At 41.0% G+C, this 27,471-nt stretch overlaps 1 protein-coding gene across 2 annotated transcripts; it reads left to right on the top strand.

Moving 5' to 3' along the window:
* Positions 1-189: 189 nt before the first annotated feature.
* Positions 190-27,265, top strand: TGS1 (trimethylguanosine synthase 1; the record flags this gene model as incomplete). Of its 2 annotated transcripts, none has more annotated exons than XM_081996329.1 (13): positions 190-287; positions 1,103-1,167; positions 3,074-3,246; positions 5,298-6,147; positions 7,554-7,671; positions 8,603-8,689; positions 9,789-9,960; positions 11,390-11,741; positions 12,631-12,804; positions 13,748-13,891; positions 15,219-15,435; positions 16,526-16,604; positions 27,149-27,265. In XM_081996329.1, 13 exons carry the CDS (start codon positions 190-192, stop codon positions 27,263-27,265), a joined length of 2,646 nt encoding a protein of 881 aa, XP_081852455.1. The 2 variants fall into 2 exon arrangements, with proteins under 2 accessions (XP_081852455.1, XP_081852454.1); XM_081996328.1 differs by having other exon boundaries at positions 11,390-11,767; positions 12,621-12,804.
* Between the last annotated feature and the right edge of the window lie 206 nt (positions 27,266-27,471).

Raw genomic sequence — 27,471 nt, 5'->3', positions numbered from 1 at the left:
GCCACTCGGCTCGGCTCGGGGCGACTCGGCGCCACTCGGCTCGGCTCGGCTCGGCGCCACTCGGCTCGGCGCGTTTCGGGCCGCCCCCTCGGCCGCAGCCGGGCGGGCCCGGGGCGGGCCGGGCGCTGCCGGCAGTTCCGGCGGAAGGCCGCGGCGGGTGCGTGCCGCGGCGTGTGTCTTCCCGCAGGGATGGTGCAGGACCCGCGGGGGCGGCTGGTGGCGGAGCTGCTGCTGCGGGCGGGGGCGGCCCGCAGTATCCTCTGCCTCTGTTCCCGCGCCTTCGTTGAGTGAGTAGCGGCCTCGCCGCCAGCACCGGGCGGGCGGGCGGGCGGACCCCGCGTGTCCGCGTTCCCCGTGGCCGGGGCGGGGGGAGAGATGCGGGGAAGAGCCGTGCCGCTGCGGCCGTGGCGGCTGCAAGCAGGGAGAGGTGCACAAAAGGGTCCGTACAGGTTTGGTTTACCGATCGATGGGGGTGGGGGGAGCCCATCCAAAGGCCGGCTCCCGCGGGGGGCCGCGGCGCTCCCTCCCTTCCCCAAAGGGGCGCAGAGGGGCCCGGGGCCTCCCCGAGCCGGTTTCTCGGCGCGGGGGGGGCGGGTCGGCACCGGAGCTTTTGGTGGTGAACCCGCTCGGTGTGCAGCCGAGGCGCTTGCGGAGGTGGGGTGCCTGCAGCGGTGGCGAAGTATTTGCGGTTTTGACCAAATTCGCCCCCTTAAGCAGAATGTTTTGTGGGCAAAAATTTAATTTCCGGGTGTTCTGTGTGGCGGCAACATTTTCTGAACACCTCTCGTGTGAGCTTTTCACGTCAGGCTCTAAAGTGCCGCCTTTTGCGTATTTTCCTTTGCTTCGTGTGTGTGGAATCGCAGAGCAGCCCAAGTGGGAAGGGGCCTCGAAAGATCATCTGGGCCAGCGTGTGGTGGGAAAGGGAGCCCGGGTGGGGTTGTCCAGCGCTCCGTCCCATGAAACCCACCTTGAAACCTCCAGCGGTGGGGACTCAACCATGTTCCTGGGGAAGCTGTTCTGCCAAATGATTGTTTTTAATGTTTAAAAAAAAAATCATTTTAATGATGACCCTCTGCGTCAGTGTCTCTCTTCATTTTTACAGAGATCGAAAATTATACAAACTGGGATTAAAAGGATTTTATGTTAAAGATGACAATAACAGTACAGGTAAGGTGATAAAATGTACTGTGCAATATGATGTGTAAGTTATAGTTAAAGTGAGTTATGTGTGGTTATATAAGGTACAGTAGGACTGTATAAAAGCTAACCCATAGTTTTTTTCTTATTTCTGGCTTGTTTTTGAGTACTTTTGTTATGGGGATGGATGTGAATAATAATTTAGCACTTACATAGCTTTCAAGTCACTATAATCTTGATGTGGAAGTTTGTGTCAAACCAGGTCCAATGTTTATTCCTGTTTGCACAGATTTACCATCTCACATAATCTTCACCTGGTGCACAGAGCAGCTTAGCTCAGAAGTGCCTGAGAGCTGACCTGCTCCCAAATCATAATTTCAGCTTCCCTCGCTCAAAATTAATTGTATAATGGAGGGTCTGCAAATCCTAGATATTTGCCTGGGAGTGATACTGTCCTGCTGCCTCTACCCCAACCTAGGACATCAGCTGTTGCTGATTAATCTGCTGGGCTAGAAGTAGAGAAGAAGCAATAGCCCTGATGGGGAAATGTTTTGCATGTATGTGAGGAATCATAGGAGGAGGACTGGAGGAGTAAGTCTCTCCTTATTTGCTTGAATTTTAGGAATAATCATGGTGCATGCTCTGGCAAATTCCACACTAGCCCCTTGCTCCATCCTGCCGAATTCCCCACACATGCCTAGCTGAACATAATTCCTTTGGTATCTGATTTTTCCATTGTTGTCTTGCTAGCTCCAGCATCATATAATAGCTTGATTTGAAAGGAAGGAGTCTGAGCAGAAAGGAATGTCTATAGAAGCTGAGAATGACTAGCACAGGTTAGATGGAGGCAGTGTGGATGGAGTGAAGAAAGAGAATGGAGGCAGTGTGAGTGGAGTGAAGGAGGAGAATGTAAACCATGTTTTTGTGCATGTATGACTGTATTGTGGTGAGAGTAATCAGTTAAAAACAGAAGAGTCTTGTGCTGCGTGACAATTTGGCAAGTTACATTCTGACCAAAAAAAAAACCCCCATGTAAATTTTCCAGTTTTATCAATTGTGTCAAAGAGCTTTTGTATTTCATGTTTCATCAATATATGGTTCCTATTTTCTCAGTTTGTTTGTCATTTTATATACATATGATGTCACTTAAAAATTTTATAGGTGTGCAAGCAGTGTTTTGATAGCTGATCAGTTATTTCTGAGGTAATTACGTTCTGTACTTCACACATTGCTTTTTTGTAAAATTGTATTATCTTTGTTAGTGTGTTTTTGAAAGATTTGTAGCAAAACCGGCAGTTTCTTGTATTTTAAGCTTGCTCTCTGATACATGCCAAAAAAACTGCTGTAAAGAATTTTCTTTTCCCAATTTTTCTGTTGTTTGCTAAGTGTTACTGTAGTTCGTTCTGCAAGTTATTGAGGTGAATGATTGTGGTGGGTTGACCCCAAGCACCCACACCTTCTACCCCAGTTTTTATTGCTAAGCATCCCATTATACAGTGTTGATGATCCCTTCAGCCAGTTTGGGTCAGCAGTCCCAGCTGTGTTCCCCTCTTTGATCTCTTGCCCACCCCAGCCTACTCGCTGGGGAGGGCAGAGTGGGGAAAAGAGAAAGTTAACCGTGCCAGGCAGTGCTCAGCAATAGCCAAAACATCGGTGTGTTATCCACACTGTTATAGCCACAGATCCAAAACATAGCACGATAGGGGCTGCTAAGAGGAAAGTTAACTCCATCCCAGCCAGACCCAGTGCAATGTTTTGGCAGTCAAAGTTAGGTTTTGGTTCCTACTGATAGTTATGTGGAAAATAAGATGCTTATGGTGAAAATTTCAAATGGAAAAGGAAGCTTAAGAGGCAGTTCTGCTAATTTTTGTAGGCCGTGCTGTTGCATTGAGGTGTCAGAACCAGATTATATTCACTTCATATAATTTGTTAATAGGGGAGGAGCAAACGTCTGAGGAGGAGAACTGTTGTCCCAACGTGACGCTAAAGGTGGATGCTAATGATGCTCTCAACCTGGAAGAAGTTGAACTAGACTCGGAGGCTGAGCTTATGAAGAGTATGGGATTGCCTCTTCAGTTTGGTGGGCAGTCAGCCCACAGGGACTTTGTGGTAAATCTTTATTTGCTTTATTGGTTCTGTATACTTTGTGTTTCCAGGTGCAGGGGCACGTCTGCTCCTCAGTTATTTTTGAGACTGCAGTTCATGAAAAAGTATATGAGCTGGCTTTAAGCTGCCTGTCTCGCGTACTTGTAACAGCACACAGCACCGTGGTCTGTGCAGTTTGTAAAATTCACCTGCCAATTTGACTAAGCATGGTGAGGCTGTGCTTTATGCTTCCATATCTGTATTTCTCTTGCTACTAGAGAGAGCTAGTTTAAAACAGCCGTGGTAACACTGATGCTCTGCATCAGGGCAACTAGTATACTCCAATCTGAGCATGTGTTCACACTGTCTGCTTTAACCATTTAGCTTTAGATACTAATATAAAAAGCTCGTTTCTCAGATCCCCCTTGCAGCTGATAAGGCCAGGCTGTTCCAAAGGGCAGAAGTGAGGCTTAGGTGCTCTGCTTCCCGTAGGGAGCACTTGGGCTTTAGAGGAAGACTAAAGTCATTCACAGACATGAAAAAGACAGTGGGATATCCACATTGTCCACTTTATGGAATACAGACCTCCCTGGCAGTGAGAGAGTACTTTTGTGCAGAGCACTCCATGGTTCTGACCTGATTAATTTGTAAATAATTGTAAAATTATTTTAATTGATGGTATGTAAATAGGCCTTACAGGCATCCAACTTCAAGCCCAAAGTATACATGCAATTTTTGTTGCTATGTAGTAATACTGGAAATAAGTTGAACAAGAAAATAATGTACGTTTTTACTAGATTACTACTAAGCATTGTGCTTTGCACTATGTGTATTAAGAAGACATTATGAGGGATGTGGATGAAAGATTAATGCCAGTTCTCTAAACACCTAGTGTTAGACACATAGTCTACCTTATGCATTTGTCAATGCAATAAAACTAGGGATTGCAGCTGATGGGACGTTTGGACTAATATCTGGACGTTTGCAATCTTTTGCCCATGTGAGTTGTAGTCCCTGATCACCACTCCCTTTTTACCTGCCAAACTTAATCTGGTAGTTTATGGAAAAAAAAAAAAAAGTCAGGTTTATCTGATAGAAAAACTTGCTTTTCTTGGATGTGTTTATCTTGTTTATATCTGTAAGCACAGGAAGCCCCACTGAAACAAGTGGAGTTGTATTTGATGAAACCAACAAGTTACCTTAGTGTTTTTCTTTTCTGTAACAGGTTTCAGTCTTCTGTTCCACTAGGCAACTGTAGTAGTCTGAGTTTGTTGTAACAAGTTAAACGGTTGGATTGCACAAATGAAAGGGTCACCTCGTTGGAGGGGAGGCTGTTTCCTTTTATTTCTGTTAGCCAACTTGGAGATCAGATCAGGAAGGATATTACACCCCTCTTTTCAGTCAGTGTCTTCAGACATACAGAGGAGATTCAGCTGCAGGATTTACAGAGTTTGAGTATAAAGTGATGCTTTTTTGTTCAAAGCACACAAAGGTGCTAAATCCTTTCTAAACATCAAGGATTTAACATTTTGTTAGGCTGAGCATGGTATGTTCACTACCCTAATAAGACACCTGAACAGTGTTTCCTGGCCAGGTAGATACCAGGTGACAGTAAGGGTCAGTCTCCATGGCCTCCTAAAATGGGTCCTTGATGTTACTGAGATACTGTTTTACTGTTGAGCTCAACCCAGTGACCCCTCAATTCCTGACCAACCTCGCTTTAGGATTTTATAGTGTTTTATGTTGATGTCTTTCTTTCTGAATCCTTGAGCTACTAATGACTTCCCTCTCAGCAGCCCCATTTCTGTCTTTTATTCTGCCTTTTTTTTGCGTGTCTTTCTGTAGACTTTCTCATAGCTCATTCTCACAACTTCCTCAGAAATGTGAGCGAAGGTTATGCAGTGCGGCCCTATCAGACCCATAAACCCTACAACCTTTTGTGGGGGGAAAGCTAACAGTGGGGTTGCAGTGAGTGGGAGGGTTACAACGGAGACAGAAATGTGCTTGGAGAGAGGACAAGAAAAGACTGCATATGTGTTGTGGACTTCTGAGGATGTTTTTCCATTGTATTTTAGGCAACAGAAAATTATAGGAAGAGAAGTAACATGAAGGTTATGAAAAAGAAAAAGAAGAAGAAAAAAGAGTTACAGCAAAAACGTGAGCGTAAAATAGGGTGGGAATGCCAGGATCAAGCTTCTGGTGGTCATATCCAGTGTGTTTCTGAGGAACTGGCCCTAACTACAGAGCAATGTGAGAAGAACAGCAAACCTCAGGTTGTAAGTGAAGGGAACTGTGAAAGTTCAGAAAGTCTTGCAAATGAGGCTTTACCCAGTGAACTTAAAGAAAAATGGGAGAAATACTGGAGCGAGTACGGAGAGAGCCTTCTCTGGCAAAGTTGGCTGGAGAAGCATCAAGAGGTCTCATTGCCTGAGGCCACCACAGCCTCTGAGCCCTGGAATAGTCTGGACACCAGGGAAGAGTGGGAGCAGCATTATAGCGAACTGTACTGGTATTACTGGGAACAGTTTCAGTACTGGACAAGTCAAGGATGGACTACTGAGAGCTCACATGTTCACAATGTGGAAGCTAATGGGGTTACCCAGGAGATGGGTATTTTGGGAAAAATGGACTCAGTTAGTCTAGGGGCTGAACGCAGTGAAGTGCTGAGCTTGGAGCTGTCTCCTAACACCAGAAGTGAAGAAACACTCCCTTCAAGTGCTGAGCCCCACAATGAAATAATCTCTGGGATTTGTAATTTAAATCTAAATTTGGAGGAAGTGAAGCAGAGCAGTGCAGCTCTAATAGTAGCCCAGCAAGGTCCTCAAGAGCATAGTTCATCTGACAGTGAAAGCCAGAAGGAGCCCTGTGATGGAGGACCCAGGAAAAGGAGTGCGTCTTGTGAAAATAGAAGTATTAACCAGTCAGGTAATACAAAATCAGCTAAAATTGATTCTATGAGAATTTCTGTAGATGCTTATATAAAAGAAGCAAGGGCATGTCTGTATTATGCCATTTTAAAAAAGTCAATTAAGTATTTTGTGGAATGACTGCATACTTGATTCCTTTTTCTTCCCTCTGCTTCTCTGGATGACCTCTCTCTCTAACCTGTATATTGAATGTGTTCTTCATCCAGAATTGATTTTAACAGAACACATACTTCATGAATCTTCAAATGTACTACAGAAAGTGGTGAGAGAGCACTGCTAGTGTGTATTTATTTATCTTAGTATTGGTAATGCAGCTGTGTTACTCAATTGATGTGTCTTTTCCTCACTGATAGTCTAAAATGAATGAAAACTCAGGTTGATGTTCTCATGAATCTGATATTTTGAGAAAAAAAATAGTTCTGTTGTGGAGGGGGGCACATTTGGCTTCTGTCTAAAAATGTCATCCTTGAAAATAAACTCTTGTTTTGTTGTATGGTGTTACTGTGGACCAGATGTCTTCCAGAGGTCCTTTCCAGCATTAAGTTATCAATTAGGCAGTGAGCTGAAGTCATCTTTACAACCCCAAATTCATATGTTCACACCTAGTGCTAATAAGTGAAAGTGCCAGGTGATGTAGTAATATGGTGAAAGCCAGTGGTTGTGCCTTATGCTACTGGAAGAGCTTCTTTGAGGGAGATACAAGACTGGGCTGGTGATGTTTTTGCCAGCCAGTTCAGCATGCAGAGAAAGAGAGCCATCGTTTGCCTGCCAGTTCTTCCTGCCAGCTTTCGCTGAAAACAGCAGTGTAATGTCTTTCCTGAGTGTTGTATGGTTTCTCCTGCTGAAGAGAGGGGTTGAAGCACACAAGTTAAGTGTCAGCAGTTTGGGACTTCAGTTTGGTGGGAAACCTCCAAGTCCACTGCTAGTGACTGTCTAAGGAAGGAAGAAGTGAGTGTGGTCCCATCTTGATCCTACAGTAGAGTTGGAATGGGAGAGGTGAACGGAAAATCTTTCCAACAAGAAATGAGGGGTGTTGGAATCCTCTCTTATTAAATGTATGTGAATATCTTTGTATAGCTAATGAAATGGAAACAAAATTTATGCCCAAGGAAGAAACTGTTTGGAATTTGTACCTTGTAGGCATTTTATTTTTCTTGGAGAGCTGGGGTAATTTGAAGTTGGTCCTGCTTAAGATTATTAACTCTACAGTGTAACTAATACTGTAAGTTTGTGTTGGTATGTTGTCCGTCAGACAGGTAAAGATACAAAGTGTTTGGCACTTGTGCCTTATTTGTCAGGTTCAGGTATGTACAGCAATCTAACTGTAGCTGCAGATGTACTTTGGGGACAAGAAGATAAGGAATTTATGCAGAAGGAAAATATGATCTCATCTATCTTGTTTAGGTTCACAGGGGTCATGTAGCTTGAATTCAAACGACAAAGAACAGTTGCTGCTTCATGACGGAGATGAAGATGAGGATGAAGAGCCTCCTGAATACAGACATGCCAAAGTCAAGAGAAGGCAAGTCGTGAAATTTAGATGAGCTTTTTTCTCAAGAAGCCCGAGTCCAGAAGCCTCCTGATTTGTATTAACTATTTGATTGAGATTGTGAGTTAGAACTTCAGTACAAAACCACATAGTCTTCCATCACTGCTTATCACTTTACCTGGCAACAAGCAGTGGATATTTCTTCTCTTCCATTGCTTTATGAAAACAATGTATGTCCTCGATGACTGCGCAAGGTGACGGTGCTATTCTTGTGCCACTGAAGTATACAAGATTGATAAATTGGATAGGGCAAGTTGTTTATCTAGGTCTAATTAGTGTAGATGATACAAGAATGATAGTAAATAATTTCTATTGTTGAACTGAATTGTATGCTGTCAGTAAAGTGCTCAGTGCTATGGCAATCATAAAATAGCTAATCTCTGCCTTGTCACAGTCTTTTTCTTCTCTAAAATTTATAGCTGCAAAGATGATGTGATTTCTCTTCCTCTCTAATGAATTTACAAACTCAAAGGTGAGGGGATGGATGAAATTATCTGCTAGTCATGTAGTTTTCATTTGGTTCTAATATTTTGCTTTTGCCATAGTGTTAATAATATAGATAACAGATGATGAAGGTAATTTGGAAATAGGGTGAACAAACATAATCTTCATCAGTTCCATGCAGGGCTTGATGTTAAATATTTTAAGAGGTCGTTTGGAATAGTTAGAGTATTATAATCCCAACAGAAGGACATATGTCCCTAGAATTGGGTAAAAAAAAAAAAGAGTATGTGCTCATGCACATGAGTAGGCTGGTGTGATCTGCTTTGCTTGGTTTCAGCAGTGTGTGGAAGAACTTATGAAGCCCACATTTCAGTGTTTTCAGTATGTGTCTTAGTGGTATATCTGTAAATTAAGAGTGTTTTTTACAGTAAGTAACTTTGTCATCTGTGGTTTTTTCTAGCCATGAACTGGATGTGGATGAGAACCCAGTGGAAGATCCTGAGGAAACCTGCTCTGTTTTGGGTTTCAAGTGTGGCACAGGACGAAAGTAACTGCATACGAGGAACTCGGGGTTTCTTCATAGCCAGTCAGCTCTCCTGTTATTATTCAAATGGACTGTTCATCTCCAATCTCATTTTGTTAAACTTTTGAAGATGATTCCCAAAGTTAGCCTCTGCTCTTAATAAAACTGTCATCCTTTGGCTAGAGAGAGAGATGCAAAGTTACAGAGACTAATTAAATAACAAGGAAAGTGCTTTGCAACAGAAGTGTAACTCCTAAGGTCCTTGCAGTTGTGTAAATGTTAAATGGCTGGTCAGCTACTTAAATTAGAGCTTAAAGCCTCTGACAATGAATAGTCCTCTCAGCTTAGACTCCTGTGAGCTTAGATCGTAACTTACAGCTGTTTCATATTGGAATGAGGTTGCTTTATACTAGTAAAATGTTGCTATACTAATAAAGTGTTGCCAGTGTGTTGACTGACCAGTGAAATTTTATTTTTGGTGGTATGACCTGAAAGTAGCATCACAGGGCACAGGTAGACTGTAGCTTAGGTCTAGTGCTTCTGCAAGATACAAATTGTTTAGTGCTTAAATATATATATAATATATATGTGTGTGTGTGTATATATATATGTATGTTTCAAAGAGGAGTGTGTTTTGCAGTTGACAATGTCTGTTCAACTTTATAAAAATTATAAAAATGACTTATCCCTATTTCCTTTTTTCTAATTGCATTTGCCAGAAGACAAAAGTAGCTGGTTTGGAGGTTTTTGACAGCCACCAAAAAGATGTTTTATTCTACTAATCACGACATTTTTTCATTTCCTGTTCTTCAGGCTGGTCTGGGAAATAGTTTCTACCTAAATTTATACACCTATTAGGAAAAAAAATAAGGAAACCTAAAACCAATTTGGGTAAACATTTTCAAATAAAAATATTTTAAAATTTTCATGAAGGTACATTGTTTTGCAGTTACATCCAGTGACATACATTTTAAGAGTGGAACAAATGTCTCATAAAGAAATAATTTAGTCTGAATCATTTTTTGTAGACATCAACATTGACATTAAAATTTCCAGATTGGAAATTAACCAACTAAGGGTTTTTTCTTTTTTTTCTTTTTTTTCTTTTTTTTTTTAATTTCAGGTATGGTGGAATTCCAGATTTCACCCACCGAAGTGTGCAGTACTTGGAGAAAAAAGCAAAACTCAAGTCCAAGTTCTTGGATATGCGTAAACCAAGGAAGAGCAAAAACACACACATCTTCTTTACGGAGGAATCTGAAATGATTTGCAAAAAAAGTAGAACTTTGAAGAAGGTAGGTTTAATTGTTAGTGTTGCTGTAATTCGTAGATTTAGCTGCTCCCTTAGCTGTTGCTGGATTATGAAAATGAAAAATAAAATTAATTGTCCAGAGTAGGTGACATCTTTTAAATGTCAGTCCACTGCTCTCTATTCTTCCCCTGCCCCCTGCTTAGGTGAGGAGTAGTTAGGTTAGGGTGGATATGGAAAGGCATTGGTGGACTCTTGGCAATCTATCAAGAGGAATTTGAGCTTAATGGCAAAGTTATGTGAAAGTCATTCCTAACATCTGGGTGCATCATTCCTTTAGAGGTGTATGTAGGTTTCTATAGTTACTAAAAGTAACTCCGATTTTAAAACGCATGTGAGGACGTTTAAGTGCTGGCATTTCAGCAACGAGAGAAAAACGTTAGTACGCGTGAGTGTATTTCATGTAACTCCATGTTCTCAGTAATTTGTATCAACACTTTTGCTTGTACCTCTACCTGCCTTTATTTTCACCTATAACTTTGCTTTTTTTTTAACTCAGAAATTAGTAATAAGTAGAAAAACTTGTTCACTGTAGATTTTTCTCAGTTAAGTCTCTTTAAAATCTGTTACCTCAGGTTTTCAATGTTATTTTGCCGCCTTGTGGGATGCTTGGCATTCCTTAACGCCCAAATGCAAAACACTGTTTTCTGGTGGTAACAGCACATACTGAACTCCAGTGCCATTGCTATAATTTTTGATAAAGGCTTGACCATTGGCAGCTTATACCTGAGGCCAGTATAGTCAAGGGCAACTTTAATTATGTGAAGAAAAAAAAAGTTGCAGATTTTCTCAGACTTCCTGGTAAGGACCTGCCCCAGGCCTAGTGCCACTCAGAGCAACTGTAACATAAAAGTGAGCAACTGCGTATGCCTTTGAAGAGTTTGAACGAGCATCTGCACATTGGTCAGGATGTAACATTGAGCTTTCTACTGTGCAGCAGAACCTTCTAGCACATGTGCCATTTGGCACATCTTGGAGATGAGGCAACTAATGTATGACGTTAATTTTACCTCTTCATCCAAACCTGGAAGGCAGAGTACTGCTTCTTTGAATGCAGATCAGAGACAAGATAGTTAATGAAAAAGTAGTAGTCTTGGTCACCTGTGCTGTGGCAAGTCTGACTATATTTCAGATAACACTTGAGAATGTTACTGCATTGATCAGTTGATTTTGTGGAGTTTATCTTTTGCATGTAGCTAGTGTCTGGTTCCCAAAGACAACTTGTTTCAAAATGTTGTAAAAAGGGAGCAGACTAAGGACTTGCATGCCCTCCTGAATGCTTTGACAGTGGTTCTTTCACTTTTTTCAAAATACTTGTGGTAGAGAGTGCATGCATGGCAGCTGCTTTTGAACTCTAATGCTTGGTAGCTGGTTAACAGCACCATCTAATCATCCGTGATATTTGGCAATTGCAGGTAGAGGCGTTCCTAAAGCAGGTTAATAAGCCTGAGGAGGAAGCCACATCCCAGACAGCACCCCCTCAGGGTAAAGCAGTGGCATCATCTTCGAGCAGCACCTCAGAGGATCACGAAGGCGTTACTGCTGCACAGACTGCAACACTGAACACTGAAAACCAAAAGCCACCGTGTTCCAGGGTGGCCTTCACGGAGCCTGAAGGGAGTAACTTTGAGGAGCAAGCGCGGGATGCGGCAGAGACCAGCTCAGATGGCCAGGGCGTGGGGAAGCAGGAGCATGTCTGCGGGCGCCAGCTAGTCTCTCTGGATATTCCCGATTATCTCCAGGCAGAGACAGAGGATGTCAGCCAAGGTACATCGGTTTCCTACAAACTGGAAATTAATTGGCAGTGGACTTAATACTGCCTTCCCAAATTACAGCTTTGTGTGGTATTTATTTATTCTCTTTATTCAAAGGGACTCGTTAAGTCCAAGGGGTAATGAGGCCTATTGAAAGTTGTGCTAGTGGAATTAACTTATTCCCGGAGAAGCCAGAATCCCAGCTCTTGTCTCTAGTATTGGCAGTATTTCTGTACAGATAAATAGTTATTGTTGATCCTAGATGTGATCTAAGAGGTCGCCAGTTCACACCCTTTTCCCCCCTATAAGGATGAAGATGATTAACTTCAGGTAGATGCACAGATTGTCAAGTTTTGGGTTCTCAGATGCGCATTGCTGAGCTTTGGGGAGCATGTGTTAAAATTATTTTCGCAGGGTGGATGGGTGGGGTGGAATCTATATTATAAACTTTTCTATTTAACAGTGTAAACAAAGGAAAACAGGATTTTTCAGGTTTCTACATAAAGTTTAATCTTTCCTACAGTAATTCCAGTATGTTGGATTTTGACTATAAAACTCTTGGCTAGATTGGTTCATATTCCATGATGCACTTGTTTGCTCACTGTGTAGAGTTTATTGTCATCAGTTGAAGATGATGGCCAGCCTGGTAATGCTCTTTAAAAATTGTAACACTTCATTATTTAGGACTGTGACTGATACCTGTCAGGTAACACTGTTCCCTTGAAATATAGGATCATCTTTTTTGACTTAAACCACTAATATGCATAATCTGGCAAACAGTAACAAAGAATGTTTAGCAGTGTTGTTAAACATGAGCATCTTGCATCTCAACTCTCACCTACCTACTGATTACATTCCTAGCCTGCAAGAACAGTGATTGTTAACTTTGCAGTGTCTTCCAGCTGTAGATGAAAAAATTACTGCAAAGAAGGAGAAAAAGAGGAGGAGGAAGAGGAATAAAATTGTGCTGGGAGCTATACCCACTGAGATTGCTGCTGATCCGGAGCTGGCCAAGTACTGGGCACAACGTTACCGGCTGTTCTCTCGGTTTGACGAGGGAATTCAACTAGACAGAGGTGTGTTTAGTACAGAGTGCGCCAACTAGGTGGTATAAGATGTATCCAAACCTGTGGCCCTTCTCGCAGTTTATGACTGATTTTCTTATACGAGGAGCATTACTGAGCGCGCATTTGCACCTCTGGATAAATTCCATCCCCCGGCAGGCGAACAGAAGTCTTAGACTTCAGCAGAGCTTCTAGCATGGGGCACCCCTGTTTGCATTAGTCCTGATGTTTGCCAAAGATCACACTCACACTGTACCCAAATTATGCTTGGTCAGGACTCTTTCAGCAACTCAGTGACATTTATCTATTTCTATATTTTATAAAATAATTTTGTGAAACTTCCAAATATGCTGATGGGTCTTGTTTTGTTCTGACTTTCAGCAGTCACTTTCAGAGTTACTTTTTTCCATGTTTACATGGAAACCACTTGCAAATCATAAATTTATAGGTAAAGGAGGAATTAGGATTACTGCTTCTTCATATCTTGGTTTTGTTGGTTTTGTAAGCCTTTCACTTCTCATGCATTCTCACATAAACACATAGATTATTTCGCAGACCACGCACTGCTGTAAAGAAAATAACATACCGGATAAGAGAGAATGTATTTCTGGTTTTATTTGTTACAGAACATAATCATGATGTGTAAAGTTTTTCGTAGCTGTCTCAGTGGACTTGTCCTTGATAAGACAGAATCCTCAGCACCAACTTCAACAAAGCATTTACTGAGATTCAGGCATATCTGTTCATTTCAGTGGGACTTTGTTTGCTTAGGAAATCACTGGACTGACTGGGGTTTATCATCTTCAAAGCTTGTATTTCCTGGTCGAATGCACTAAGCCAAAATTGTTGGGATTAACGCTAAACCTTCAGTTGTGTGTGGGGGTTGTTGTTTGGTTTTAATTTAGGTGACCTTGAAATAAAAGGCGAAAATATACTTCTTCCCTTTCCTTTGCAGAGGGTTGGTTTTCTGTTACTCCTGAGAAAATAGCTGAGCATATTGCCGTCCGTGTTAGTCATTCATTCAACTGCGATATTGTAGTGGATGCGTTCTGTGGGGTTGGAGGAAACGCTATTCAGTTTGCGTTGACCTCAAAAAGAGGTAAGCAGGTGTTGTGTATAGCACGTTATTTTGTTTCTTCAATCTTTATCCCTAAAAATCTGTGTATGTACTTGGTTCGCTGACTTTTTTTTGGTGCTTCTGAAGCAACAGAAGCTTTTTTGCTTCATCAGACTCATAATATGAGCTTTCTGTTTTTAAAAAAGACCTACAAAACTGTTTCTCTATTTTAAGTCAGAGTTGGATTTGTTTTATACTAGTCAAAGTTATTTTTATGTGGCATAGTAGTTAGTCTGTCAGGTGCTCTGAAGATTGCTGGTAAAGGCTGACTTCTGTTTGCAGTGCTGACCTGCAGAGATGCCACAAAAAATTGCTGTTTTTCTCAATTGTTACGCCAAGTCTGTGTACTCAAAAGCAGGTTACATGCGAATAGTACTTAAAACTTGAATGAGATCACCTGCAGGTGCAGCAGAATGACATACAGAAGACAGTAACTTAATACTAGTCTTAAGTTCCTGTTGCCAGCTAATGAAATTGCAGTGAAACATTGAGAGTGTTTTCTGTAAAAATATTGACTACTTGGTATTCCTCTGCTCATCAAACACTCTGGTAAAATACCAGCTCATCTAATGCTTCTGAGTAATTTCTGAGCAAGACAAGTGGTAGTTTTTACTGCACTAACTTTGGTAGGCTATGATCCATTCTATATATATTTTCTAAGTTCACTTAGCTTTTTGTATTTCCTGGCTAAATTTTTATTTCTATGATTATATACTGCCCTTGTATCATGTCTCTTGTGCTGTGTTGGGTGGGTTTTTTTTTTAATTCCGTTTTCAGTGCAATGTGCTCAGCCACAGATAAATGTTTATCTTTAACAAAGGAGAAGCATAAGTTTCTAATTGACAACATTTAAGCTGTCGGGCTCCTGCCAAGATTGAAGCGAGGAGGACTTCCTCTCTTAGGTAGCTAGCCTCACCTGTCCACTACTTGAGCTGAGATGCAGGATTGTCATGGTAGTAGATGTATGACTGCCAAAAGCTAAGGTTTCCCAGCTTTGCAACAGCAGCTGAGCCTTCTGAGTCTTGGCTGTGTGGCTTTCCTCGCTGGTTTGTAAATGCAGTGGCTCTACTCTTGGTGGAACCTCTGGTTCTGCCATGCAAGGGCAGGTCATTCCCCTGTGAGGAACTACAGGTTCATGTCACCATGGCCTTAAAACTGAAGTAGTCACTCACCGCACAACAGTAGATTATAGATGTGACTTGTGTCTGGTGGCTGCAGAAGAACATGTTCCTTTTGAAATGTCCTTTTGGTGGTTGGGTGGCATTCACAGTCCACGTTAACCTGTGCATTTGCTCTCTTTCTTCTGCAGTGATCGCTATCGATATTGATCCTGAGAAGCTCAGTCTTGCGCGCAACAACGCTGAGGTGTATGGCGTGGCAGATCAGATAGAATTTGTGTGTGGAGACTTCATGGTGCTGGCTGCTGACCTGCAAGCAGATGTTGTGTTCCTTAGCCCACCCTGGGGAGGACCTGACTATGCCACTGCCGAAATCTTCGATATCCAAACCATGATTTGTCCAGACGGATATCCTTTCAAAGTTACATGTTCTTGTGATTTATATCAAGTGGTTTTCTCTTTCTTGTCTTCCCTCTCTTGACCTGGGCTTTGCATGTCCAGTTGGCTGACTGGGGGTGATATGACCAGCAGGTGAAGTCCCGGATGTGCTGCGTTTGTTTAGTCCTCCCCCAACCTCAGCTATATGACTTTACCACCTAAAATTAAATATTTTTATTATAATTTTTTATTTAAAAAAAAAATCAAGGGTTTTTCTTAAAAGTAAAAAATCTTTAGAGAACTGTAGTAGCTTCTTAACTTAAAGCATTAATTCAGCAATTTTAACTTCTTTGTATTATTTTACTAAAATATCCTAAAGTAATCAAATAGCCATGTGACGTGTATATATAGGTAATAATTAGTTACGTGAGCTATGACTTGATCATTAATCCCACTTTTTAATTGATTTATAAAAGGTATATCTTATTTAAAATATCTTACTCGACTCAATCATAGCACCTGCCTGTGACTTGGGAAACCACAGAAGAGTGCAAGCAAAATATTAACCCTTTCAGTTAATGTATAGAATTCCATACTAACTTATTAACAGTAGTACTGAGCACTCATTCATCTGGCAAGGTATTAGCATTACAGTTTCATCAAATATGAAGTTGATGGGTTTTCTTCACCCAAAATAATCTCGGTTGTTTCCTTTTTGGCTAAAATGTAGCCATGTTTGTAAGAGTAAGGAAATCTTTGTATGCATGTGTGAGAGGTATTCCACAAAATGGATTGGAAAACAAATATCAAACCAATGTACTAGCTATAAACTATATTTAAATTTCTCATACTTCTCTGCAGTTCAGTTACATTTTCTAAAAAAAAAAAAAAAGTAATTTTTTTTTTCTAGTTTCTGAGGAAATAGTTCTTAAATAAAGAGCTTCCGTGCTTAGACAATACTAATTTCTGCATTTCAGAACAGTGTCTAACTTGCATACCAAGAACACTAACTAGAATTTAATTGCATAATAATTGAATGTGGGACATGCTTTCAAAATGAGTGAATATAAAGCAACTTTTCCCTCCCCATTCTTGGTTTTTTTCCTTTACTGGCTTCTACATTTGAAATTTTCAGGCTCTCCAAGATGATCACCAACAATATTGTGTATTTTCTACCTCGGAATGCTGATATTGACCAAGTATGTTACTGGATAAGGGCTTGGTAATTACAAAAAGCTCAGCTGGCTTGAAACATACGTGTTATAAGCACAACCTTAAGACTTTTAAGTCTGTTCATCTGAAGGGGGGGTTGTTATGTTTGAACCTTACATTAAGCGATTCTGTATTTGCAGTACATGTATTTAGAAATGGGAGTAGTAGATTGTTTCCATGATTTTGATACTGTTCTTTCATAAAGCAACAGATTGTAGGTTCTTACAGAAGATCCAAAGCCAGTACATTTCTTGAATGCCAGACAGACACATCATTATGAAAGAAAAAAATTAACCAACTCTTACTATCTGGTAAGCTGCTGAGTCCTAAACTTTCATGGCTTTCCGTTTATGAAGGAGTTGCAGGAAATCACTGTTACAGCCTGCAATCACTGCTATCACTGATGAGTAGATCAGAGACAAATGTTATGCCACCAGAGGTGGTACGGATGCTGTCCACACAAGGTTCTATATGGGCTGTTTGCATTGCAGTGATTAGATAGTTAGATGCATCACTGACTTGATAAGCACGCAATTCGGTCGTGTAGGTTTTTTTGTATTGGAGATTTTTGCTAGAAATTTTTTTTGAAGTAATGAGATGACTGTAATGATTCCCCTGAGTGTCTGGTTTAGTTTCCTCTTTGTATTTTCTATGTTAATTACGTCTTGTAGCTTTTTGCAAAGAAGGGAGCAGTGAGATGTTCTCCCCACTTGTAGCATGCCACAGAACTTCCCAGGGTTGTTTCCTGCTTTTCCAAAAGCTGTGTCTGACTTAGAGCAGGCAAGGTTTCATGCCACATGGTGGCTTGCAGAATCGTTGATGGCAAACAGCTGGCTTGAGAAACAGGCTGAAGTTCACATGGCCTGAGTATTAGCACACTCTGAGCCCACACTACGCACAGCACTGTTTGTATGGCAGGTGGCGATTCAGCTGCATTTTGCATTTCAGACTGGGGAAATGTCAAAGTGGCTTATGAATCTTTGAATAGGAACCTTAATTTTAGGCAGAGTTTCTCTAGTTTTAACTTCTAACCACTGCATTTTATCAAATGTTTCATTCCCATCATGAGGAATGATCTGCCCAGATTTCTGATCTGTCTATGAGCACTTTTTACTGGATTTATTCATGGGCAAAGGCACCTACATTTCACTTGCATTCACACAAAAGCGCTAAGAGTACTATCCACAGGCCTGCAACTATTCCTACAGAAGAGCTCCGCACCTCTTTGTGGTTGGGTTAGGTGTCTTGCCACCTCTACTTCTTGGTCATTTTGGCTCTGAATGTTCTTGATGTGCTCTAGGTGTTCCTTGATGTACATCCACGGGTTTGCCTTTACACAAGATGAAGAGTTAACCGCTGTTGCTCAAAACTAGCTTTGTGGTCACAGCTTAGTTGTTAAAAGCATATGACTGGAAGCCTGGGTTTGTTTCAGGTGTCCAGGCTATGGGCTACTCCTGGGATGAGGAATCAGCTCCTCATGCCTTTCTCTAAAGATTGTGCCAGTATGAGAAAAAAAAACCCTAAAGTTGATGATCTGAGAGCTGGAAAAGAAAACATTAATCTAGCCCACTGCTTAAGGAAATGTAGAATCGTAGGATTATAGAATAGTTTGGGTTGGAAGGAACCTTTAAAGGTCATCTAGTCTAACCCCCCTGCCATGAGCAGGGACATCTTCAACTAGATCAGGTTGCTTAGAGCCCTGTCCAACCTGACTTTGAATGTCTCCAGGGATGGGGCATCTTGCCATGTCCAGGGGCAACATGTTCCAGTCTTTCACCACCCTCATTGTGAAAAATTTCTTCCTTCTATCTAGTCTGAATCTACCCTCTGCTCGTTTATTTTAAAACCATTACCCCTTCTCTTATCGCAACTGTAAGCCAGTCAGAATATCAGTGCAAGTTTGCTTGTCTGACGGTGGGTCTCATGCAGAAATGGAAATAAGTGCCCAGCTGTTAGAAGCAACCTTTCAATAAAAATACTGTTTAATGTTTAGTTAAGGCAGTGCAAATTTAGTGGAAGATACATGTTTCTTTTTACAGTTAGATAGCTAACATAGAATAGGGATTCTGATGCTGGTGTGAAAGCAGGTGGTAGCTGACCTTGAGCTAGCTGTCAGAGGACCTGTGTTTATTGCCTTATTGGTAGACAAGACATCTAACCTTGTTCCACATTTTTTTAATTGTAAAAACAGTGCTTATTATGTCTGCAGGCACAGCCTTTTCTGTGTAGAGTTTGTCATGTAGAGACAGATGGGGTTCTTTGAATTCCTTTACAAAATTCACTGAGGCTAGGTGGAAGAGGAGAAATGAACTTCTGTACTTCTGCCTCGAGAGGGAGCAGCGAACCAGTGGAATATGGTTGGTGCATTTACAAGAAATGTGAAACATTCCCTTAATTGCATCAAATCTCCTTGTTTACAAGCATGTACTTGTTATAAAATTTGTAATCTGTACAGGTCCATTTTTAGGTCGAATCAGTCTTTCAAAATATTCTTTCTAGTTAAAGGAATAATCAGGGATTATTATATATATGTGTGTGCACATACATAAAAAAAAATTGTTTTATTAATAGTACCTATTATGTGGCTCATGTGTGACACCCTTGCTGATACCCATCTCTTTGCAGCAGCTTTACATCTGAGTCTTTTTCTTTCTTCAAGTTTTTTTTCACATCCCTTAAAGAAAAAAGATGGGGAGTTGTAGAAACTACCAGTCAGAACTATATTAATACTGCTTCAGTTCTGGGGGGCTAAACTTGTATTTGGCTGCCAGTGGTGTTATTGAAAAGCAAAACAAAAAGTTTGACGTACTTGGAATTCCCGCAAAGTAGGAAAGAATTAGAAATCACTGTTTCAAACAGGCTTGCATATTTAAATCCAAATTGTACCCCAGCAAAGTGAAGTGAAAACACTTCATAAATACTTGGGTAGTTGAAAACTCATCTTGTTTTCTATGAGAAGAATTAATGTTACTAATTTAAGGTGATATTATTTTAAAAAAAAAAAGTGTATATGCATGCCTTGGCAAAATTTGGGTGAAAATAAATTTCTTTCTCTTGCTTTGCTGTTGATTGACTCTACCAGTAGCAGGGAACACGCACTCAGGGAATGCTCAACCCTCCCAGCATCCTTGCCCTTCTTGGCTGGTTCATTTCCACCAGATCAAGGGGAAGGTGATATCTGCAAGAGATCCTACATTTAGGTCTTAATACTCCAGCAAAATGTAACAGAGACCTCAATCAATGACTTGAGAAACAAGAATTGTCTTGTTGAGACAGAATGATTAAGTGGTGTTTATGAAGTGTTTAGTAAGCTGTGCCTCTGCCTTGTTGTGCAGAGTGGGAAGTGTGTACTCACCTCAGGGACCAGGACTCATCCCAAGTAGCCCAATCTCTTGCACAGACAGTTTTCTGTACCAGATAATACTTCTATATCTTAGTATTTACAGCAAAGGAGGAGGAACCTGGGATTTGTTGCTATAAGACCTTCTTCATAATGGTGGGATAGCTTCTTTTTACCTCATTGCAGAAGGCATAGTCGACTACCTAGGATACAAAACCATACCCTCCCAAGTGTTCATATACTAATGCAGTGATGCTCCTGGCTCTTCTTCTAAGCCATGTGAGTGCTGCCATTGAGGTATTTGTTCTCTCACAGGTGGTCAGAATGTGGTCAGGCTGCACGATGGCTCCTCCCAGTAAACCAATGAGCGTAAAATGTTGGTGACCTGGTATGTTGTGAGACAGATGACCACATCAGCATCTTTACCAGCCTAGCCAAGTTTGAGAGATGGGCTACTGAGGAACTGGGAGTTTATTACTTACCCTGACCATGGATTGTTAACTGCTCAGATGCTGTATTCTGCTTTAGTGATTGTCCTGAACTTCTTCACTGTTCTTTGAAGACAGTCACATTGTACAAACTTACACATGGGTGTTTAATTCAGAAACAGATTGTCTTTTTGCTAAAAGAGAAAAATCTTACACATATATCTATTCTAGTTACCATTCTTTTTAAGTCTTTCTCATTTTTAGCTGTTGGAAATGTTGCATATTTAACATCTTGAGCATACAGTAGTGCAAGTTTTAATTTTGGGTCACGTGTTAATATATCAAACCAGCAGGACCTTTACAGCAGAGCAAGCAAGTCTAGTCTTAAGATGGAATACGAGTGACTTTTCTAACTGAAGATGATTCTGAGAGTAAAATGCCTGATGGTTATTCAACTTGAGAGCCATCTTTCTGAGTTAGAAAAGTTTTGGTCTATCCAAGATCCAGCTTGTGACAAGAAAAAACAATGCAATTTGAGAAAGATGTGCCAGTGTCCAAAAGCTTTTCTCTCTGTGTAGACGAGTTGAAGCTTAAATATGGATCCTTAGAAGGGATATGGCACTGTGGCTCTGCTCAGAGGGTTATAGCCACCATGTTGTGAAATCATATCATGGACCTTATTAACTTGCTCTACAGTTTTTGCACTAGCAGACAACTTGGTGGTATGGGGTATGAGAAAAGATCTAATTTAAATAAAAAAAGTGTCAACAACTTTTGGAAAGTGGACTGTCTGAAAAAGCAGCCCGTCTTCAAAATTTGAGTCTACTTCACAATCCAGTGTTAATATTGTTCCGTTCATAAACAGGGACTGTTTTATGTATTTAAAATAATGCCTTTTCGTGTTAGAGTTGCTATTAAACATCTGCAAAATGTACCCTTTTTCAGCCATCTGGTTTTGGCCCTTATCATAGTGTAGGGTAAGAGAGGGAGAGCAGCAATGCTGCTTTTTGGGTAATATATGTCAAATAATAATAATATTCTTTCATTTAACCATTTTTGAGTAGTATTTCTTCATCAAACCATGTACGAAGTTTTACACTTCATAAAGTATTGGAGTAAATTCCTAACATAAACTTTATGGTTGAGAGAACTGTTAATTGTTGATTGCTGTCCATGTCAACCATAATTCTGTAAATTTGACAGACCAGGCAAAATACTTGTGTTTAAAATTATGAGCAGAAAGGCATGACAGGCAAAACATTGTCAGGTTGATGGGATTTGGTTTTTTGATGGCTGCAGATAACTTACTGCTCAGTATTTGCAGGAGGAGTTTTTCCCTGTCCTTAAAACTTCAGAGAGCACCTCGAGGGTTTTAACTCAAGCCTCTGTAAAGGAAAATCCAGTTGTCCCTTTTAACTTCAGTCAAGACTGGTTTTTTTTGAGCATTAGTCAAGTGCAGCGCAACGTAGATTCTCCATGACCACCTCACTCTGGATGAAAGAGTTTTCAAAAATGTCTGTGTCCTTTGAACCTTGCTGAGAGGGGGAGCCGCTGCAGCTTTTGAGGAGCATGGGTCGATTGGAGGAGCACGGGACTGTGGGTGTACTACTTGGGGTCGCAACAGCAGCGGCACTGGGAAGATGCGCTGCATGAGAGCAATTGTGTGGTGGACCTGGTGCGTCATTTCGCAGATGCGTGGGAGATCCGGTGGGAAGTGATAAATGCTGTGTGCTAGCAAGGTGTTCACAGGTGTATGGTCTTCTAGCTATATTATTTATGGTAATCTCCCATGTGAGTGCTACTGGCTGACTGGAACTATATAAACTGGTATCATAATACAAATTGGCAGCCTCTCTTCACTTAAACTAGCTAGGGATTTATTTGTTACCAGCCAGTTGTAGTTCCATCCATCATGAGCTGACCTGCTGGCAGACTGCTTGGTGTCGTATAGGCCTGTAACCAGTCCTCACTAGAAAGATCTTATGGGCTGCATTTATTCACTCAAGATACTGTGTTTCTAGAAACTGAGGCAGGGCAAGAGGCAGGAAAAGGTTTACATTAGTCTTTATGCACTGTTGATAATTCTTTTTTTTTTAACCAGTCACTTTTCAGACCTCTTCCTATTTATGTACTGAAAACTTTGTGTGCAGTTTTACTACTTGAAGATTTGATGACTGCTGTAGAATTTTATAAATTGGGTAGATTTCTGGGTTTGCGGTTTTTTGGGTTTTGGACACAGGTGTTTGTTTTTTTGTTGTTTGTAATAGCTATGCCTAATTTAGTGAAATTTCACTGTTGTTGGAGCTTGTGATGTCCTAAAAGTTGGTGTCTCAGACCTGGCTTATATTTCAAATACTGCCAGAAAATACAAATTACCTTTTGTTCCTTGTCTAGTGCGTAGCGTGGTTCCCTGAGCCCAGAATTAACCAAAGCGCTCTTGACCCTGATAGTCATACAAAGAATGCATGTCATGCAGGTACTTTTCTTTTTTTCTTTCCTTTGTTTCCACCTCATCTTCATCGTCCATTTTGAGAGAATCTAAAGTTAGACACCGAAGCCTTGTTCTGTCTGCAGGTCTGGTGCCTGGATGGGAAGATATTTGCGGTGGTGGGTTGTGGGGGTTGGAGGTTTTTTGTTTTTTGGTTTTTTTTTGAAAGTCTGGTTGTTACAAATTACTAGTCAATGAAGAGAGTGTAAAAATGGGTAAAACTCATTTATTTATTTAAATTCTATCTGGTGTCATTCAGAGAACAGAAAATCATACCAGAGGGGTCATTTTAATAAAAGACTATATGGTAACCTCTGTGAATTAAGAAATTTGATGGGCAGCTGACTAGTAAAGCTGCCACTCTCGCCTTCCGCTTCCACTCTTGCCTTCCATTTAGCTAAGATTTTAGACTGGAGACCTAGCCAAATGGGACCTGCAAAGCAATGTCATGTTCATAGTTATGTTTACTCCTAAATAAGCAAAGGGAGTGGGAGTCCAGAAGATGAACTCAGATTAAGTTGATTGTCCTTGGAGATGCATGGGTATTAGGGGAGTTGACAGGTAAAAGATGATAGGTTGATGTGTTTTGCAGCCTGATCATTTCTAAGTGAACATAACTGTGTGCGCTTCAGCTATGACTATCATGTTAGTAATGGCAGCTTTCAAGCAGCCCACTTTAAACTCACATCTGTTCTCTGTCCTTGATAAAAGATAAAGCCAGAAGATACCCCCAGCATACACCAAGCCAGAGTGGCACTTCGGGACTTCAGTCTTCAAAGCTCATAGCACTTGAATACTAAATTGTCGTTTGCCAACCTCAAGTTTAAAAAAAAAAAAAAAAAAAAATTTAGAAAAATCTCTGTCCTGTCAAAGGGTGGCAGCACCACCATGGCAGTGGCATAATTCACCTGCAGACCTGTACGTTTTGAAAAATGCTGCCTGAGAGCATTTTGGTTTAATATGTTCAGTGTAAAGAATACATACCATTGCCTTTTTTTTTTCCCAAGTGGGTTGTGATTTTTTTTTTTTCTTTCCGCTAGCCTCTAGGTTGGTTGCAGGCAGAGGGAGTTCCTCTTTTTACTAGTGTTCTATAAAATGAAGTGAATCACAGTGTCCTTGTGTGACTGCCTATCAAGCCAAAACGCTTGTATTTCTCATACCCCAGGAAAGCTTTTTGGAGGCGGGGGGGAAATGATAATAAATATTTTATCTGTAGTTACCTTTGTTGATGGCTGGAACAGATAGGAAGGTACTTTACTAAAGGGATTTCAGTATGATAAAAAACCTGCAAGGCCAGCAAGAAAACCTTCGAGTTCAAAAATACACTTGAACAATATAAAGCAAGTTTGTACCTTAAGCAACTTGTGTTCCTGAAGTAATCTTTAATGCTTGTTTCCCTTTTCATATTTCTTTTCTGATGTCTCCTATTTTAAACTTGAGACCAAACCTGTTGGCTACTTTTTGAATGCTCTGTGGGTGTGTCTCTAGCTGTGGACTGTTTCCATCAGCAGTTGCTGAACTGAAGGATGAAGCATCCAGGTGGGAGGGATGCAGGGAGGCATTAGCTGAAGCTGCATGCTTTGCCTCTGCCCGGGGAGGCGTGTGGCACGTGCGGGATTACCCCACGCAGCAAAGGAGGGCATCTGCTCCGCCCCGAGTACGCAGGTTTGGACTAAAGAACAAACCAGGATGAGGAGAGTTGCCAGCAGGGAATTGTAATATTTGCACAGGAAAATACAAAATAAACAAAATTTGGACTAGTCCAAGCCTTTCTGTACTCACCATTGTAGTTCACTGAAAAAACAGGAGGTGCATGTTGGTATTTCTGAAAATAGGTGGTCACTTTTGTTTTTCTCAAAGCATCGTGCCTCAGTCTGCTGTTATTTTTAGAGGGTGTCCCTCCACCAGACTGTCACCTTTCTGGAGTTTGGTGTGTGGCAGCTTTCCCTTGTTAAGCTGTCAGGGTTGACTGAGCCCTTCTGAGGAAAACTTGGCAATGGCAACTCCTATGTAATTACATTTGCAACCTCCAGCAGTTTACAAATAAGCATCGTTGCAGAGGATTTCCATTTCTCTCCTCTGAATATTGGGGGGGGGCTGAGGAGTGTGCGGTGCTGGATCTGTCCCTGCAGAGCTTACGCCTCCATGCTCATTGGAGTTTTGTCACTGTTGGGTTTATCAAATGCTTTTAGTAGTCGTTTGAAATTAGTCTTTGTTATCCTGGATTTAATACTTGGAGACTAGTCACAGTGTATGTAACCTCTTGGGTGTCCTTCAGCAGATGCCACCCCTCAGCGGAGGAGCAGCACTTGCCTGTGTTACTGATGAAGCATTTTGCTTTACTTTGTCTTCTAAGATAAATATCTAGCAAATGCTTATGTTTAATAGCAGTGCATTAGTCATACTTAGATATGCTAGTGACATAAATTGTGCTCTGAAAGCAGGAGTACATAACCCTGAGACAGTAACTTCAATGTTCTTATATTAAGTTGACTAATGCAATTAATATTTTAGAATACTTAAATAACATCAGCTATAAAATACAAAGCCTCTAATGCTTTTTGGAAGGGACATTCCAGCTTTTGTTTGTAATAAATTAAAAGTACAAACTTAACATATTCCTAGAAAAAAACACGGATTGCCCAAGTAAGAAAAGTTGTAAAATTAACATTCCTGACGATTTGCCAATTTCAGATTCTTGTGCTATTTATAAGTCAGCCTGCTTCTGCTTTTTTACTTAAGTGGCAGGTTCCTCTTTGACAAGAACGTGGAGATTTTTTACCATTAAACTGAAGGATGAAGAAACGGGGCACACTTTTGGTTTTGTCTGCAGAAATAAAAAAAATGAAAAGGGAGGGAGGGAAAAAAACAACAAAATATGAAAGTAAATGCTTGATCTAGATAAGTGTGGTAATTTTCTGGGCAAGTCAGTAAAGGTTCAAATTATAATTTAGATTAATCTGTTATTTCCTCTTGATAGTAGGCTGGTTTTTTACTTGCAGTAAAATAGAGGAAGTTCAACATGTGCTACAAAGTCAAGTCTCAAAAGGAGTTTAGAAGTGTTAGTAATGCAACCTGAACTTTAAGTTTCAACTGCTAACATGGACTTCTTGGCTTAAAGATCAGTTAAAAATCTACTGCAGGCTTGTAGACCTTGATCTCTTTATGTCTGCCTGGGAAGTTTCCCTGCAAAGGGAACTATAGAAATAGTTTTCCTGCAGCAGGCAGGGAAAACAGCAGCACAGAGCAGAACTGGCTGTGGAGCAGGGACCTCCACCGCAGCACAGGTCCCCAGCATCCACAACGAAGGGGAAAAAAGCAGTCAACGCTCAATTTTGGTGGTGATCTCTTCCCTCTATGCAGTGTGTCCTGGTGAGACATCGGTAGCCTGTATGGCTGTCATCCCTCAAAGGGGTCGTACTAGGCATCATGACTAGGAACAGAGGAGGAGAGAGTATTAGGTGCCCTAGTCCAAAATGCAAAGTCTGCTGCAAAACATTGTCTGTCTGTAATCGTTAAGCATTAAAGGTGTGCATGGGCTCAGTCAACAGAGCGTGAACAGTGAAATTCTCACTCCAGTGATTGTAAACACGAGAGCTGAGGCCCGTGCTGCCTGACGGGCTCTCCCTGCCTGCCCTTACTCAGCTGCCCGCAGCTTTACCCTCAACACTGCTGGAGACTCCAGTGCACACAACAGGTTTTTTTTGGGTTTTTTTGGTTTTTTTTTTATTGCAATAGCAACAACAAACAACTGTAGCTGTTTCTTAAGAGCTTCTCTGCCTCTTTGGGGTTATTTTTGTTTGGGTTGTTTCCCCACCACCACTCTTCTGTGCAACCTTTATGTTCCCTAATTCCAGGATTTGGTTTTACTCTTCCCCCAAAATTTGGGATTTTGACACCTTCAAAGCACAGTTTACAGCTTGCTTTTTGCCACAGCTGGGTGTCTCAAATGCCAAGTACCCTGCAAACCAGGGTCTAGCATCTCTCGCCTCAGCACAGCATGTGAAACAATGACTATTTACCTCTAGTTCTGAAGTCCTCTTACTTTCATGGCTTCAGGTGAGGGGAACTTTTCAGTCACAAGAAAGCCACAAGCCACTTCTGTGAGTAAAAGGAGATACTGAAAGAGTATCAGAAACATTAGGTGACAAGGACTATTGTCATCAGTATTAACAGTGCCAAAGATGTGTTTTACATGAACGTGAATAAAAGGTTTGGGGTTTCACCTCTTTTCATGTGCATTGATTGATTTGCTTTTTGTTATTTGTTTTTCAGGTGGCTTCCTTAGCAGGGCCAGGAGGGAAAGTTGAAATAGAACAAAATTTTCTCAATAACAAACTGAAGACAATAACAGCTTATTTTGGTGATCTAATAAGGAATGACATCTCCTGAAGTCAGTGTGGATCCTTCCAAACCCAACCTCCCTGACTGCTGCTTTGCTTTAAGCTTTTATACAGCTGGCTGGTCAAAAATGACTTAAAGCCATTTTCCGCTTTAATTTCTATTTACAAAAAAAAATTGTTTATTGCCACTGTGAATAAATGTTTTGTAATAATTTGACAAAATTCTAAATGTGGAGGAGCTGTCAATGTAGGAAG

This window comes from Phaethon aethereus, assembly GCF_964289735.1.
Source record: "Phaethon aethereus genome assembly, chromosome: 2".
NCBI classification, from domain to species: Eukaryota; Metazoa; Chordata; class Aves; order Phaethontiformes; family Phaethontidae; genus Phaethon; species Phaethon aethereus.
Note: the sequence above shows the minus strand (reverse complement) of the source record. Positions and strands in the feature narration are given on the sequence as shown.